The sequence below is a fragment of the Parambassis ranga genome, chromosome 12, assembly GCF_900634625.1.
Source record: "Parambassis ranga chromosome 12, fParRan2.1, whole genome shotgun sequence".
Classification (NCBI taxonomy): domain Eukaryota; kingdom Metazoa; phylum Chordata; class Actinopteri; family Ambassidae; genus Parambassis; species Parambassis ranga.
Genome location: NC_041032.1, coordinates 14,909,726 through 14,924,824, shown reverse-complemented (window position 1 = coordinate 14,924,824; position 15,099 = coordinate 14,909,726). Strand labels below are relative to the sequence as shown.

Here is a 15,099-nt window from a genome sequence, read left to right as displayed (position 1 = left end):
GAGGCAGTGATATAATGATGAGACAGGAGCATGATGCAGTGAAGGAGACAAACACAAGTCACTCTATTCTTCCTTTCACATTTCCTAATTTAACCACCTCATGGCTGCACTCTAGCCTCCTTCCCGTTTGGACTTTGTAGCTGTACAACGTGTCATAAACCGGCTCAGAGTTCAGACAACAGAAGGATAAAACAGAAGGAAAAAATAATTCATTCTAATCCTGATGAATAAAAGTAAATAAGTGGTGAGCGGGTGCAAAATGTAAATGAGATTCCAAAAGACGACAAACAGCAAAGCAGCAAAGAGAGAGAGAGAGAGAGATGACACCACCAGCCAGCCTGTGCACAAGTGTTAAAAACTGCAGTTCACCCCGTGGCCTCTAGGGGCTCTCTTAATAAATTAGTCAGCCCCCCTAGACTCCACTTGTTTGAATAATATTTGTCATATTATGAGCGTCACCACTCTGAGTGACGGGCCGATGCCCTGACTCAGCTCCACCTCCTTGCCTGTAGTTGGAGTTCAGGCGGAGCCTCCCACAGACACTCAGGTGTGGAATCATATAAAAATAAAACTCAAATCATCGTCCTTTCTGCCTCCAAATCACCTTACCATACACCCACTAGAGGGTGTTGTAATGAAACAGAAGTGCATCTTAATCCAGCTCTGTGCATCCATCATGCTGCACATAAATATATGCAGCTGGAGTAATAATGAAAATCCACTTTTGAGTGGCAGGAGGGAGACGAGCTGAGAATCATTGACGGCTATTTTTATCCACAAGTCTGTGGGCTCATAAGCTTGTAATAAAATGTTACTTTTTTTTGCTTCTAACTTTGTAAAAACTGTGTTTTAGGAGGTCGAAGGTGGGAAAAATAAATAAAGATCAGCCTATATGGGTCAGAATGGTGATCCCTCTTTCTCTCCATCACTCTTTCAGAGGCCGCCTTGCATAGCTGCACGAGAAAAAGATGCACTTAGCTACTTTAACCTTTGTTTAAGTCACCAATTAGCACAGTATATCACACTTTGGTCCATTAGAGAGCTGTTTGTTGTTTGTATGAGGACAGCTCTTGTACAGATGAGGTTAGTGAGCTAGGAGCGGCGGGCGCACCACTACGACTCGCAGGCTATTTATAAAGGTAAAAGAACAACTCTATTGGTAGCTAATGAGCACAGTATATCTCACTGAAGATCATTAGCGAGGCTTCGTTGTGTTTAAACAGTAGATGGATCCAAAGTTTCGCTGGGAGCTGTCCCCCACTCCCCTCCTGTAATCAGCTAGACTTGTACAAAAGGTGCAAAACTCCTACCAACAAGTTTGCTAATTAACACAGTATGTCTCCCTCAAGTCATTTAGAGAGCGAATAAACAATCAAAGCCGCACCGCCAATGGTTAGAAATCCAATGAAATACCCCTGAAATTAAATGAAAATGATCAAAGATGTTTAAGGGATATAAACTTTATTTAATAAAACAATACCTTTAAAATAATTTTATATAAGAAGAATCAATCCACATCATTATCTGATGAAGAGGCCGATGAAGATGCAGCCTAACAGGGACATGGTCGAGGCCGAGAGGACCACCACGATTACGCTTCCCGCGGCGTTGACCAGAGCTCCGAGTCCCGCCCCCACAAGGATCTGAGCCAGCTGGACCATGCAGGTGAGCGCCGCACAGTCCATCCCGGTGCCGCGGGGCCTTTTATTGCTTCCTTGCAGCTTGAGTTGTTCCTGGAATTGCACATCAGATAGTTGTGTTTAGAGAGCGTGAGGAGGCGAGAAAAAAACAGCAGGTGGGAGGCGATATCTCAGCGGCTTCGTCCATTTCTGTATCACCAGAAATGTCCCAGGCAGACAGCAATCAACAGTTGGGTGAACAGACTCGGTTCATGCATGTAGCTCCTGTGGGATTCCATCGACTTAATGAAGTATCGACTGACATGACAGAGCAAAAGTGTTTTCTCTAGCTGATTTCTGAAGGTTATGATTTATTGATGAGTGGAGGCTGCGGTCCATAACAAGCGCTGCCGATCAATGTGCTCAATACCACGTTAGAAGTTATATTTTATCCACATGCCAACAACCTTTGGCTTTAAGGAGCGGATATCTGGAGTCAGTCGCGGTTATGTAACATTAAACTGCATGAACAGATGGATAATTAATGAATTCATCATTTAATTAATACTTCTTGGACACAGTGTTGATGCTCAGTGGATTATCCTGGTTGTAAACTGAGATAAAGGGAAATTATAGTGATTTTTTAAGATGAGGTCAGTTCAGTCTTCACAGCTGCTACTCGATGTCTCCAGAGGTAGACTCTGATCCACATCCTGATATCTCCAGAACTATCTTTAATTCTAGGGTGAACTGTCCCTTTAAAAATCCTTTTTACTGAAGAGCACTTATAAAAATAAACCCCCTCACAGTTTGAAGCTAGAAGCAACGATAATTGGCCATTTTACTGAAGAATGATCAGTGAGGGCGCTCTGCTGGCCATTTGGCTCTTATGGATAATGGCTGCAGTCCGTCTATGGATCACGATGGCGGTTCACCTCTCATCCACCTGGTCGGTGTCCTCAGTTCCAGCCTTTTATTCACTGTTAAAAGCCATCTGTGGGTGATTGCTCAGTCAAAGCTCATTAATGAGGCAAAACTGGCACGAGTCTACGTGTGAACGCTGCCTGTGGAGGGAGTGAAGCAGAATCTCCAGCTCACACCACAGAGAAACAAGACGAGCCCTAATGCTTGTACATTCTGTATTTATGGGGGTGTGTGCGACGAGGAAGGCTGCCTGAACGATCCATGACCCGGCTGCATGACGGCTAATTATCAACAGTCAATTACATTCTGTGTGATCAAAGTTTGCATTTATGAGTGACTGCAGTTCATTTTGCCGCCACTAGGGGCTTCAAAAGTGAGTCCAACCTCATAGACTACCATGTTAAAATGGCTGAAATGAGTTTCCTCTGCAGGGCAGCTTCTTTAGAGGTAGGGTGAGGAGCTCGGTCACCCTGAAGGAGCTCGGAGTAGGGCTGCTGCTCCTCCCTGGAGAGGTGTTCCGGGCATGTCCCATTGGGAGCAGGCCCTGGGGAAGACCTAAGAAGACCCATGATGGAGAGACTGTGTCCCTCAGCTGGCCTGGGAATGCCTCGGGATTCCCCCCAAAAGAGCTGGAGGAAGTGTCTGTTAAAAAGGGAAGTCTGGGCGTCTCTGCTAAGACTACTGCCCCTGTAACCCGGCCCCGGATAAGCCGGATGGATGGATGGATGGTCAGTGCCTATTGATTAATTCCCTCAACTCCACTCAAACTCTGCCTCTTTGCCTGTATTAGACAGACTATGATGCAGTCAAAGCCTTTTATAGGGGATGCCATGAAGTATAAATTTAGCTTGAAATGTGTCGCACCTTGCTGTTGTGCACAAGGCGGCAGCAGAATTAATAACAGTGCTGAGCCACAGAGGGGTGAAAGGGCGAGCCGGCAGGGCGGCAAGCTCCACAGGACACAGCAGAGATAAGACACACCTCTGATTGTGCAGTGGTGTCCTTGGAAAGAGCATGCTGGGGCGAAGAACAATGAAAGACCAGGAAGGGGGTCTTCAGAGAGGCTTCAGTGTGTGTGTGTGTGTGTGTGCAACATTCTTTTCTCCTGCCTCTATGTACCTCCTCTTCGCGTTGATACTCTGCTATCAGGTTGAAGGGGATGGTGTAGAGCGTGCTGGACATGACGCCGAACACGCTGCAGAGGACGAGCGTGGCGATGACGTTGGGGAAGAGGCCGATCAAGCTGGTGCCCATCCCAAACACAAAGTAGCCCATGAAGTATAACCCTTTCAGGCCGATGTATGGGAGGAGGAAGCGCTGAACGTCTGGGAAAAACACGTCACGGAGAGGGGACAAGATGTCACAAAAATGTGGATTAGAACTTTTTATGTCTGAGCAGCAACAACAGGAGAAAAACACATAAATACAGAGGTATTTTCTCAGCATGCCGACAACAAGTAGAGCCAGTTTTTCCTCATGCCAAGCGTTTAATTTTTGGCTGAACTCTCCTCTGCATGTAGCACATTATTACCCTCTCTTTCACACATGTTGTTACTTCACAGGGATAATGCCAGAGCGGGCCTGGGTTTCAGGAAGTGAAGTGTAGATAAATGGTAAATTGTTGATAAATGGCTGCAGCCTCTAAATCCCAAATGTAGAGGACGGAAAAGAGTTAATGACGCGCTGTTATCCATTTTCCCTGCACGACATTGTCAGGCTTGTCATTCACAGAGGGGCTAATGATGTCATGAGAGTGCAGGAATAAACACAGGTTCTCCATGATGCTTACATGAGTAGAGAGCAGAGGACACGGCGTTAATGCACAGCCCCCAGCAGCCCACCTCCACCCCCCTCTCATATGTGATGTAGGCTGTGGAGTTGTGCTCTGCGTAAGGGTTCCCCCTATACACAATCTGCAAGAAACAAAGGAGAGGAGAGCGTCACTGCAGCGGGAGATAAGTGGAGATAAAGGATCATACAAATCTCTACACCAATATAAATATCAAACATCTATAATGCATCCTTTTATCTTCTCTTCCACTCAAAGAAAATGGCAATTTTCCCTTCTTCCCACTCCACAGGGAGCCTGACTGTACATGTGTTATCCCTGATAACAATGGCTGCAATTTCAGATAAGGTATTGAAACATCTGTGCTTAATGAAGCTCAGCCTTCGAGTGCTGCCCCGTGGTGTGAAGTGTGTCCTTTGATCAGCATGCACTGATGTCTGACACTGTAAAGCATTCATCATTATTGCTCATGTCAACAGAGGAATACTCCTCACCTTCATGCACAAACAGGGATTAATGGAGCTTGAATAGAAATATATATATTTTGCAGAATGTTGTTCTTCAGCTGCTATTATTCTCAGTTTATCATTCTGACACGTTTGATATTGAGTCATCCTCACAAATCTCACTCCAAACCCTCCGATTTCCTCCTATTTCAGCTGTTTTTTGTCTGACTTGGTTAATAATATCAAATGTTAGCGTCATTTCAACATTTTTTGGAGCTTTTTTTTTTTTACATTCTTTTACCTGTCCCATAAAGTCTGTAAAGAAGAGCATGTTGCAGAGGAAAGCTGTCCATCCCAGCAGGTGGCTGACACACAGGCAGCGGTAGTGGCTTGGCATGTTGATAACAGCTTTCAGCAGCGACCTGAATGTCATCCTCTTCTGGGGCTGCAGATGGAAACATCACAAACATCACAGATGTCAGTGCCAACAGCTACAACCACGACTGCTGACAGCACAAAAAAAAAATTCAAAAAAAATCAACCCTCGTTATTCATTTCTACTGATGCTTTAAAGCCAAGTTGACAATAGTTCAAAGGAGTCATCAGTTATAAAGAGCGTATGTGTCCCACAAAGGCCCCTTAATGAGACTGAAGGAGGGGATTCAACGTAAAGACCTCGGAGGACTTATCAAGTCATTAAAGAGGGCAGATGAAAGAAGGAGAAGAGTTCTTTGAAAGAATCATCCCATTTATACATGAGAAAATAAATATTCCTAGTGATTAATATATAAATATATAAGCACAAAGGTTAGACGGCAAACCATCACCCTCTTTCTTCTTCTTTTTTATTCTTCTGTACATTTTTTGGCGCAGCATATCTTCAGCATACATTGGCTGATTTCAGCCATTCAACAATGTTCATCTCACAGAGGACATTCCGGGTCCAACTTCATGTTTTTTTCAAAAAATTATAGTTTTTCAAATATTAAGCAGTTTCTGTATCATTTTTAACATTGGAGTCTATGAGAGAGCCCTTCAACGAGGGTCATGTGCCAAATGTATCTCCTCCTACAAATTTCAAGCTACAGATTCCATTTTAGTCTTAAAACGCTCATTAGATGCTGCTCTATCAAACTTGTATTCAGAATTGTCTAATTCCGAATCGTTTCCGCACGGCAGGCTCTCAAAGTTGGAGTGGTTTTTGAGGTCTCCTCTGCTGTTACCATGGTGACAGGCTGACACACAGAGGCATACAAAGTTTTGAATTGCTCTGATTCTCCAGCAATTCAGAGCAATCCTTCACATCAGCATTCAAAGCAACGCTTCAGATGCAGCAATCAATCAGTGTGTGTGTGTGTGTGTGGGGGGGGGGGGGGGGGGGGGGGGGGGGGGGTCCTACTCGTCCCACTCTGATAAAATGGTAGCTACGCCTATGGTTAGACGTGCACCGTATGTACGTCAATCTAAGGAAAACAGAGCGACTATCAAAGTAAAAGCATGGGATGATGTGTTAAGATAATTAAGCTTCACATAAAGCTGCAGAAATGCGTTGATAATTGGAACCATGTGCAGCTGGTCCACTGTTCTGTCCATGACTAAAAGATGGATTTTGATGTAATTACCTTCATACATTGTAATAACAGCAGCTGTGAATGGATGGTGTGAAATAATTGCCTCCCCTGGGACTGTTTATCCTGCACATCACATACCTCTGGCTGTTTAGCGCTGGAGGTCACTGAGTTGGCTTCGCCCAGAGCAGAGAAAGACCTCGGCCTGAGGTCTGTGACGGGCGCCGGGTGCACGGGAGAGACGGGCTCTTTACCCAGAGCTCCGTACCCGTTGCTGTGAGGGCCCAGCAGGCGGAGGGCGCTGGAGGACGCGCAGTCGCTTACAGCCGGGTTCTTGCCCAGAGGCTCCTCCGGAATACTGAAGAGGTGCACGGTGAGGAGGATGCCCCAGGTCAGCGCTGAGAAGAAGTAGATGACCTGATACTCAGATCCCAGCAGCTGACCCAACCCAGAATGACCCCAGTCCATCGCTCCAACCAGATAACCACATGCTCCACCTAGCCCTGGAGGACACAGGGACAAAAACGTCTTTATATAATTATACAACACATCATGACAATGGTGAAGGTGGAGGAAACGGCTGCATGAAGTGCTGCAGTGTGATGTAGCTGAAAAGAAAAACCACCGTGACACACAGGGCTGCAGGCCAGAGAGGTACAATCTGTAAATAATGTGGTGTCTGGAAGGACTCCAAGTTAGACCCTTTAGAGGTCGGGCAAAATGTGAGAACCCATTACGGATGCTTTAACAGCGCCGAGGATACATCGAGGAAATTCTCTCCTCAAAGTACTCTCTCCTCTGTTAGGTTGCCTAGACATCAGAACAGCCTTCAGGTAGGATTTAATAACCTTTCAGGCTAAAAATGCCGCCCAGAGAGGATCCTAGTGGTCCTACATGGTCCTGTTTTTGAGTTTTTAGTTACCCTGAAACTGACTCCACCACCATCAGCTGCAGACTGTTGGGCTACATCATTTAAAAGATGGCGTATGACACAAATAATGGGTGTTTTGGAGGTTGTGCACCTCCATTTTTCAGTTCTGATGATTAGAAACGCTGTCGTGAAGGGACGAGTAGGACTCATCTTTTTAAGATTTCCCCGAGGCCGTCAGCAATAAAAGGATGTGAGCGCCTATATGAGTCTAAAATAAGACTTAAAAAGTACCTCTAAAGGATGTGCTGTGAGGAAAATCGTTCAGATTTCCGGTGAGTCCGGACTCTGCGGCCTTATTAATGCAACAATAAGCCCCTGAGAACCCTTCACAGGATCCTGCCGGTAACATCTCTCAGAGTGCATGTGAATACAATCAGAAAGCGGCACAGTTTGTGAATGAGCACAGAGCAACTGAGCCGAATAATGTGCTCTTCATGAGAAACTGAAACTGTTTTCAGGAGAGGCAGCTGACACACCTCACACAGCCTGAGTGTGTGTGTGTGTGTGTGTGTGTGTGTGTGTGTGTGTGTGTGTGTGTCTGGGACCGAACAGCTGAGGATATTTATATTTAAAAATAACGTTAAATTCTGCATCGTATTAAAAAGAGCACTTGAGCTAAATGTGATGCAGCATTTGTAATGTGAGACCATCTGTCTACAAACGGAACCTGAAGTGGATCTTTCAGCTGAGGGTAATGATCATAAGCACTCACTGGCAAATCCACCAAGGAATGGCTCAGAGAGAAGGAACAGAGGGTTAGAGAAAGGACTAGTCAAAGCCTGGATTCAAATCCTATTGAACTGTTGTGAGAGGGATTGGAAACACAACATGCAAAAAACAAAAAAACCCTCACACATACTGCAACTGAAGGCAGCGAGCACAGAAACTTCCTTCAGCAGGCTGGCAGACAGTTATGTAAAACAAAGTTATTCCAGCTAATGGGGGCAGTAAAGAGGACAGGAAATAAAACAGATTAAAAGTAATTTAATATACACTTTTCCCAACATGCAACAGGTTGGTTGGTGTCCAGCAGTAGCTAGCATTAGCTAACCAGCAGTGACAGCTTTGACAAAAGCAACGCAAAAGGTGAGGATCATTGGAGAGGATCAGCAAATGTAGCCTGACCCCTGAGCAAGCACTCTTCAAACAGGAAGTAACCACGAGCAGGAGGAAGGCGATCCATCTCAGAGGTTACAGCATCATTAGATGTTATCAAGCTCCATACGGACAGAGTCAGAGGGCTTATTTCTGCCCTGAAACGGTTTCAGAATCACATTTTTGCTGATATCAGTTCCTCACACAGAGCAAAGCAAACAACAACAAACAGAGGAATATAAGTTGTCATCTGTTTTGGTGTGTGAGTTATTAAATGTCACATCAGTCAGGCTTTCATTGGCGACACAGCGGGCGCTCTCTTTACTTACTATAAATGCCCGAGGGACCCTCCGCTGCTGTAATGAGCAGAAGTGAAGACAAAGGATCGCAGCTGGCTCGTTGTTTTTATCTCAGTGCCATGTGTGGGCTGCGATATGAACACAGGCAGCCTAAAATACTGCTCATGGTTTTATTTTTATGCAGATAGTAATGAATAATAATAATATATAGAAGACTTCAGCAGAGATGATTAACTTCTCTGCCACAGCAGCCGCCCTCGGAGGACATATATATATGTATACAGTCCTCTAAACTCCCTTCAGCAGTCATACTTCACTTCCATGACTGGAATATTGGTGTGTGAGTGTTTCCTCTCTGCTCTGTCGTTTCTTTCTGCATCATTAATATCAGCGTCAATGTTTTTCCAGCAGTTTATATTGAGACATCACTGTGGCTCCACTGGATGCTCACACGGAGACTGAACACACACGAGGTGAGGAGAGTTAGCATCGCCGTCACGTGCTGCTTGAACGGAAACTGTTTCACATAACGGTAAAGTGCTTTCCTGCAAGGCTGAGTGTTCTGATTGGAGAGGGGTGACTCAGGGAAATAACCTTAACAACAACCTTTTAAAAAACATCCACAGCAGCAGCAGCAGCAGCAGCAGCAGCAGCAGCAGCGTGGATATTAACAACAAAAAGTGCTCCAGCTGTTCACTTAAAATAGAAACGCTGTGTGAAAAAGTCCGTCCCAGAACTTTGGAAAGAGTTTGAACAAAAGGAAGGAACCTGCACAGGAAGTCTTTAAGAGGAAGACGCTTCATGGTGCAGCTGTATAGAAGTGTAGTCCAAACTTACAGAAATGATTTGCTTCTCTCTTCTTCTACGTTGTCTGTCTCCAGCTAACTCTACCCTCGACATCCTCTTCGTCCTTTTTTTAGCACATCCATATTTCTCCTCTTTGGCCTTCCTCTTGACCTCTTGCCTGCCCGTTCCATTTCCAACATCCTTCTACCAATATAACCACCATCCCTCCTCCATATGAATCTGTCCTCGCTGATTTTGTCCCTAAAACAGGCGACCTGAGCCGGTCCCTCTGATGCGCATCTTCCTGATCCTGTCACTCCTCAGCATCTTCATCTCTGCCACCTCCAGCTCTGCCTCTTGTCTTCTTCTCACTGCTACAGTCTCTGAGCTGCTCTCACTTCTGTCTTGTACACCTTTCCTTTGATTCTTGCTGACACTCCTGACACTTTCCTCCAACCCCTCTTCACCTCTTTTCCACACTTTCTCTGTGGTACTAGACTGTTGCCCCCGATGGTTTGATACATCAGCGGGTCAAATCACACAGCTGTATGTATGCTTACATTCATAGATACAGAGATAAAACACTGCCAAGATGGTGACAGCTGGAGCGACCTGACTGAAAAACCTCTGGGCGGTACCACCGGGGTGTTTTATTCATCCAGCCACCCCTGGAGCACACTGACTGCGAGGTGTTACTATGAAAGCTGCAGTCACAGAGTGTAAGGCCGCATCTGAAAGGAGCTCAGTCTGTGAACGCAGCACTCAGTGATCCAAACTAAGATGGATGGTGATGTCATTATCTTTACATAAACTCGGTCATAAATCAAAATCTTGACCAAATTAAAAATGTAATCTGATGACAGCTCTGGATGAAAAGTTACAGAGCGGACAGAGGAATCCAAATCGTATTTTTAGTCCAGAAAAAAAAAATCAATTATCTATAATGACTTATGTGGTCTGTGAGGAACTAATTAAGCAGAGGAAAATGAAAAAGGCTGCACTCGCCTGCACAAAAACAGAGATAATAATGAATGTGTGATTAGAAAAGCTCACAGAAATCACACACACACACACACAGAGCTGGTCTTTCCTGCTCGAACTCCACATACCAGCGGTGGCAGGGGCGTCTCAGCAGTCATGTGCACGGCCTCCGCCTCTCTCAGCTCAGACCCATGACTGCAGCACATGACTAGCTCAGGGCTGGATTACTGCGTGCTCACACCACCCGGTGCCTGCTGACAGCTGAGTGCACCACTGACGCTGTGTGTGTGTGTGTGTGTGAAGGAATATTTGCTTGATCCTGTGTATTTTTAGAGGTTTTTTTTACGGAACGTATTTAATTATGATTCTTTAAAGATGAGTGTGTAGGAGAAACGATGCCCCACTCTGACATCGCTCACATCACAGCATTTGGTGATTGGACATGGGTTTATTTTAGCTGTGTGTGGTCCACACTTATGTGCATCCCACACACACACACACACCTATTTAACTGTGGGAACCTATGGAAATTTGAACTCGCACTTGCTATAAATCACCACTAACTAGTATTTAATATCGTTGCCTTGCTGAAGGATTAGATATCGCATAAATAGCTGTGCTGAAAAATGTGAAAATTAAATGTCACCGGTGTCCATCTTTTTTTTTTTTTTTACTCTGCACTGCTGGGAGAGAAAAGGGTTGTAATTGCAATTTAACCTTCTGGAAAAGGGCTGGATTTAGAGGTTTGTTGGGGGGGGGGTATATGATATTACACAGTCAGACCTATTTGTGGAAAAGAAAAACCTGATTGAAGGTATGTGTGACGTCTAATGGAAGAGGAAGAATGGGAAGCCATCCCCCGTGGTGCCTTTTGAAAAGGATCTAAACACTAAAACAAATCTGCACTGTGACCTGAAAGAAACAAAATCCAGCTTATAAACTGAAATCTGTGGGAAAGAGTGAAAGAAACCTTCTCTGGTTTGAGAAGTGTTTGCTGTGTAAACATACAGAGAGGTCTTTACACAGTCAAATCTGTCAACAAGGAAACCCCAAGGATCTGTATGATGTATATTTTGCCTTTACAGAGTAAATTCTAACCTTTTAAGGTGCCCAACAATCATTTTTGGATGTTTTCAGGGACTACCGGGTAAGTTTAAAGCCTGGACCAGCAGGGAGTCCTGCCATGGTTACTTAAGCCCCTTTAGAAAATGACTGGGACTTCCCAGGCCCTGCAGGGGAAAATCAACAAAGCTGCAGCTCCCTTTTGGTGGCCTGGTAGAAGAATTTAAAGTCACTCATAGAAGGAAGTGGCAGGCCCAGAGCAGAGCAGAGCAGAGGTAAGGTTGTGACAGAGCGTTCCGGTGGGTTCTGTGGCAGTGGGGCTGATGATTAAAGACCCAGAACACCCACACTGACCCCGGGTTCCTCATTAAAAGATGTGTTCAGGTAGCACAATCAGCTGTATTTTAGATCTAGGATAGAATTCTATGGAGATTGACTTGTGTTTGGAGCCACCCTCAAGTGGCCATTTAAGGAACTGCAGTTTTACCACCCACCAGGCAATCGCAAAGAAATACTGATGCTAAATTTCCCACTTTGTTGCTACAGTTTTTGCTTTTTACTGTACAAACCCCTGCAGCCATTAGCCTACTGTCCATAACTACAGCTACTTAGCTTTATGCTAAGCTAAGCTAAGCTCTTTATACATACAGTGTTCCACTGTTTTTTACAAATTGTCTGATTGCTCCAATAAGTAAAATCCTCTTTACACACAGAATTATCTAACACATACACACACAGAATATTCACACCATTCTCGGTATGTGCTGCTCCACCCACTCAGTCACAGCAGAAGAAAATACAGTGATAACGCTCAGCGTGTGAGAGTCGGTTACAAAATGCCCACGAGGCAGTTATTAGCACAGAACAACCTCCACAAACTGATGCTGATTAATTCACTGCAAACCCCTCAAGATGCACACTGGAAGAAGATCCATGGAAGAAGGCGGCACAAAACTAAAACACGGACACTAAAAGCACCAACAAGGTCCGTGTTTCTGCACATACCTGTGAGCAGAGCGTGGTAGTGCAGACCTCGTTCCTTGTCATGATGTGAGCACACGTCGAACAGGTAGGCCTTGATGGGCCCGTCGATGAAGTCTGCAGCAAAGTCGAATAGCACGACGCCGAACATCACCACCACGATGGCCCATAAACTCCTCCGGGACCTGTCTGTGACCAGAGCTGCAGAACAAACGGAATAAATAATAATAAAAAAACATGCCGTTTATGTTGTGAGTGTCACTTTGCAAGAAGCCTGATAGAGTCACAGGAAGGACTCCCAGATGAAAAGCACAATGAAAAGGCTCTCAGCACAATCACATGAAGCAGAATTTAGCTTCGTCTTCTCTACATTAAAAAAAAGATGTGTAATCAGTGGATTTTACGATTTAAGTAAGATATGGGGGTATTTAAAGGCCAAAAAAAATTGGCATGCCGCTCAGATCTGAGCTTAATGTTAGTACGATCAAGCTGTTCACCGTTAAAAAAAGAAGCTAGCTGCAATTATGTCACACGATTCTGTCCTCCTGAGGAACACAGAGAGGTAATGAGCTTATCCAGCATACGTCAGAAGACAGAATGTACTTTATACACTCTCATGTGTTTCTACTGTAAAACTATGAATGTGCTTTCAACCCTCAGCGTGGGTCACACTTCATGTACCAACTTCTCCTTCCTTTTCCTGTTGATCAGCGCTCACAGATTATGTGAGCTCTTCTGCCTGGCGGATTGGCCTTGGCTATTATCTCAGGCTTTCATACTTAAACATGTGCTCTGAGATTTTCCCTGCCTCGCCTCGCCGCCCGCCTGAGTGGTGCCTGTGGTGTTAGCCCAGGGAGCAAGCCCTAAGAAGTCACACAGCTATCTTCAGTCACAAGTTCAAAACGTGTGAGCCGTCTGCACACACACACACACACATTTAACAAGTTGAATCTTTTTTTCCTCAATGAAAGTGTCTGTAAAAAAACGTCCTGACAGATAAAAGAAGCTTCTGGGCGGAAAAATCTGACTCTTAATCACTGTGAAAACGACTCAGCTGCAGGAGACGGCTGAGTGGCAGGTAGAACTTCCTGCATATTTCCAGTTTAGTTACAGTGCTGTTTCTTTCTCTACAATCAAAACCTGAAGAGGAGCTCTCTTTCAGGATTACAGGTATCACCTCCCCTCCCCTCTCCTCTCCTCCCTCCCCCCCCTTATCCCTCACCTGTGATGACAGCATCCCCGTTGAGGAAAAGCGTGAGTCCCATCAGCATGAGGATGCCCAGGGCCAGGATGTAAGGCCTCCGCCGGCCCCATGCCGAGCGGCAGTAGTCGCTTGCTGAGCCGATGATGGGCTGCAGCAGGAAGCCCAGGATGGGGCTGATCAGCCACACCAAGCTGTACAGGCTGCGGGGGAGCCCCACGCTCAAGAGCACCGGCGTCACAAACGCTGCCTCCACGGCATAGCAGAATTCCCTTCCAAACATGACCAGGCCGTGGAGGATCAGGCGTCCCCGGGAGCGCCTGGGGGGCTCCACGGCCCCAAACACAGCGGTCTCCCCACTGTCCATGTAGTCCTCTTTGGAGCTGGTGAAGTCCGTTGTGTACGGGTGCAAAGAAGCGCTGATGTGTTTGCCAGGCTCCGGGAGCCGGCAGGGCTGAGGCCTCACCGACTGGTCCTCTGACAACAGGGTCATGGTTAAAGAAAGGAGGGGGGAGAGAGAGAGAGAGAGAGAGAGAGAGAGGGATGGAAGGAGAGAGGGAGAATAAAAAGGGAGAGAAGAGGAGATTCAGGTGAAAAGAAAACAAGCAGCGAGCGTAGGTATCTCTTCTCTCTGCCAGCCAGGTGATGGATAAATGGCCAAACGCCAAATCCTTGCACTGGGGGTGCTCAGCTCGAGCTAATCCTCTTCTCTATTGCATAGCTGAGCAATGAGTCCACACAGCTTTCCTTTCCTGAAGGTCTGCTTCCTGGTCTGAGCACAGCTGAGTGGGACTCAATGAAGAGGAGAGCAAAAGAAGGGAGGAGAGAGGGAAGAGGGAGTATTTAAGCGATTTACTCAACGTCGTCCCCCGTGCTTCAGCCTTCAAAGTAGTAAAGGCCCTGGGGCAGTTCATGAGGAGTGTGAGTGTGAGGGTGTGTGACGTGTGAGAGGGGGTCTGCGGTTTCTTTGTTTCTATGGGATGATTAGCCAGTGGTTCATACTGTACTTTCAGCAGGGAGGCCTAATTTACATGTTAACAGATCACTTGATTGATCACAGTGAATAAACATGCTGTGTGTCCTGATTTAACTACAAAACTACAAAACTACAAAACTACGACACGTCCGCAGGTGGAGGTGTGAGTGGTTGCTGCTCTATAATGTGCTGCAAACATCATTAAGAGTTTCCCTCGCCTGCACGTCCTCTCCGTTTGCTCACATTCAGATTTACTTCTCAGTCTGGTGGAGATAGTTTCAGTCGAATGATTCATTATTTCTGGTAATTACAGTCCAGATGACCTAATTAAATTCAGTTTCATGTGGGTTTTTTTTTTAATAGAGGCCAAGTGTAGGTTAGAGGTGTGGAGAAAAGACTTGACGGAGTCATCAGATCATCATGTGCTCATTCGAACACAGT

At 45.6% G+C, this 15,099-nt stretch overlaps 1 protein-coding gene across 1 annotated transcript; it reads right to left on the bottom strand.

The window, feature by feature from the left end:
- Positions 1-1,520: 1,520 nt before the first annotated feature.
- On the bottom strand, positions 1,521-14,469 carry slc45a2 (solute carrier family 45 member 2). The gene is made up of 7 exons (XM_028418210.1): positions 13,704-14,469; positions 12,506-12,682; positions 6,488-6,849; positions 5,080-5,223; positions 4,333-4,456; positions 3,663-3,868; positions 1,521-1,733 (listed from the first exon to the last, which is right to left on the bottom strand). The coding sequence occupies exons 1-7, from the start codon at positions 14,173-14,175 to the stop codon at positions 1,521-1,523; spliced, it is 1,698 nt and encodes a 565-aa protein (XP_028274011.1). The 5' UTR covers positions 14,176-14,469.
- Between the last annotated feature and the right edge of the window lie 630 nt (positions 14,470-15,099).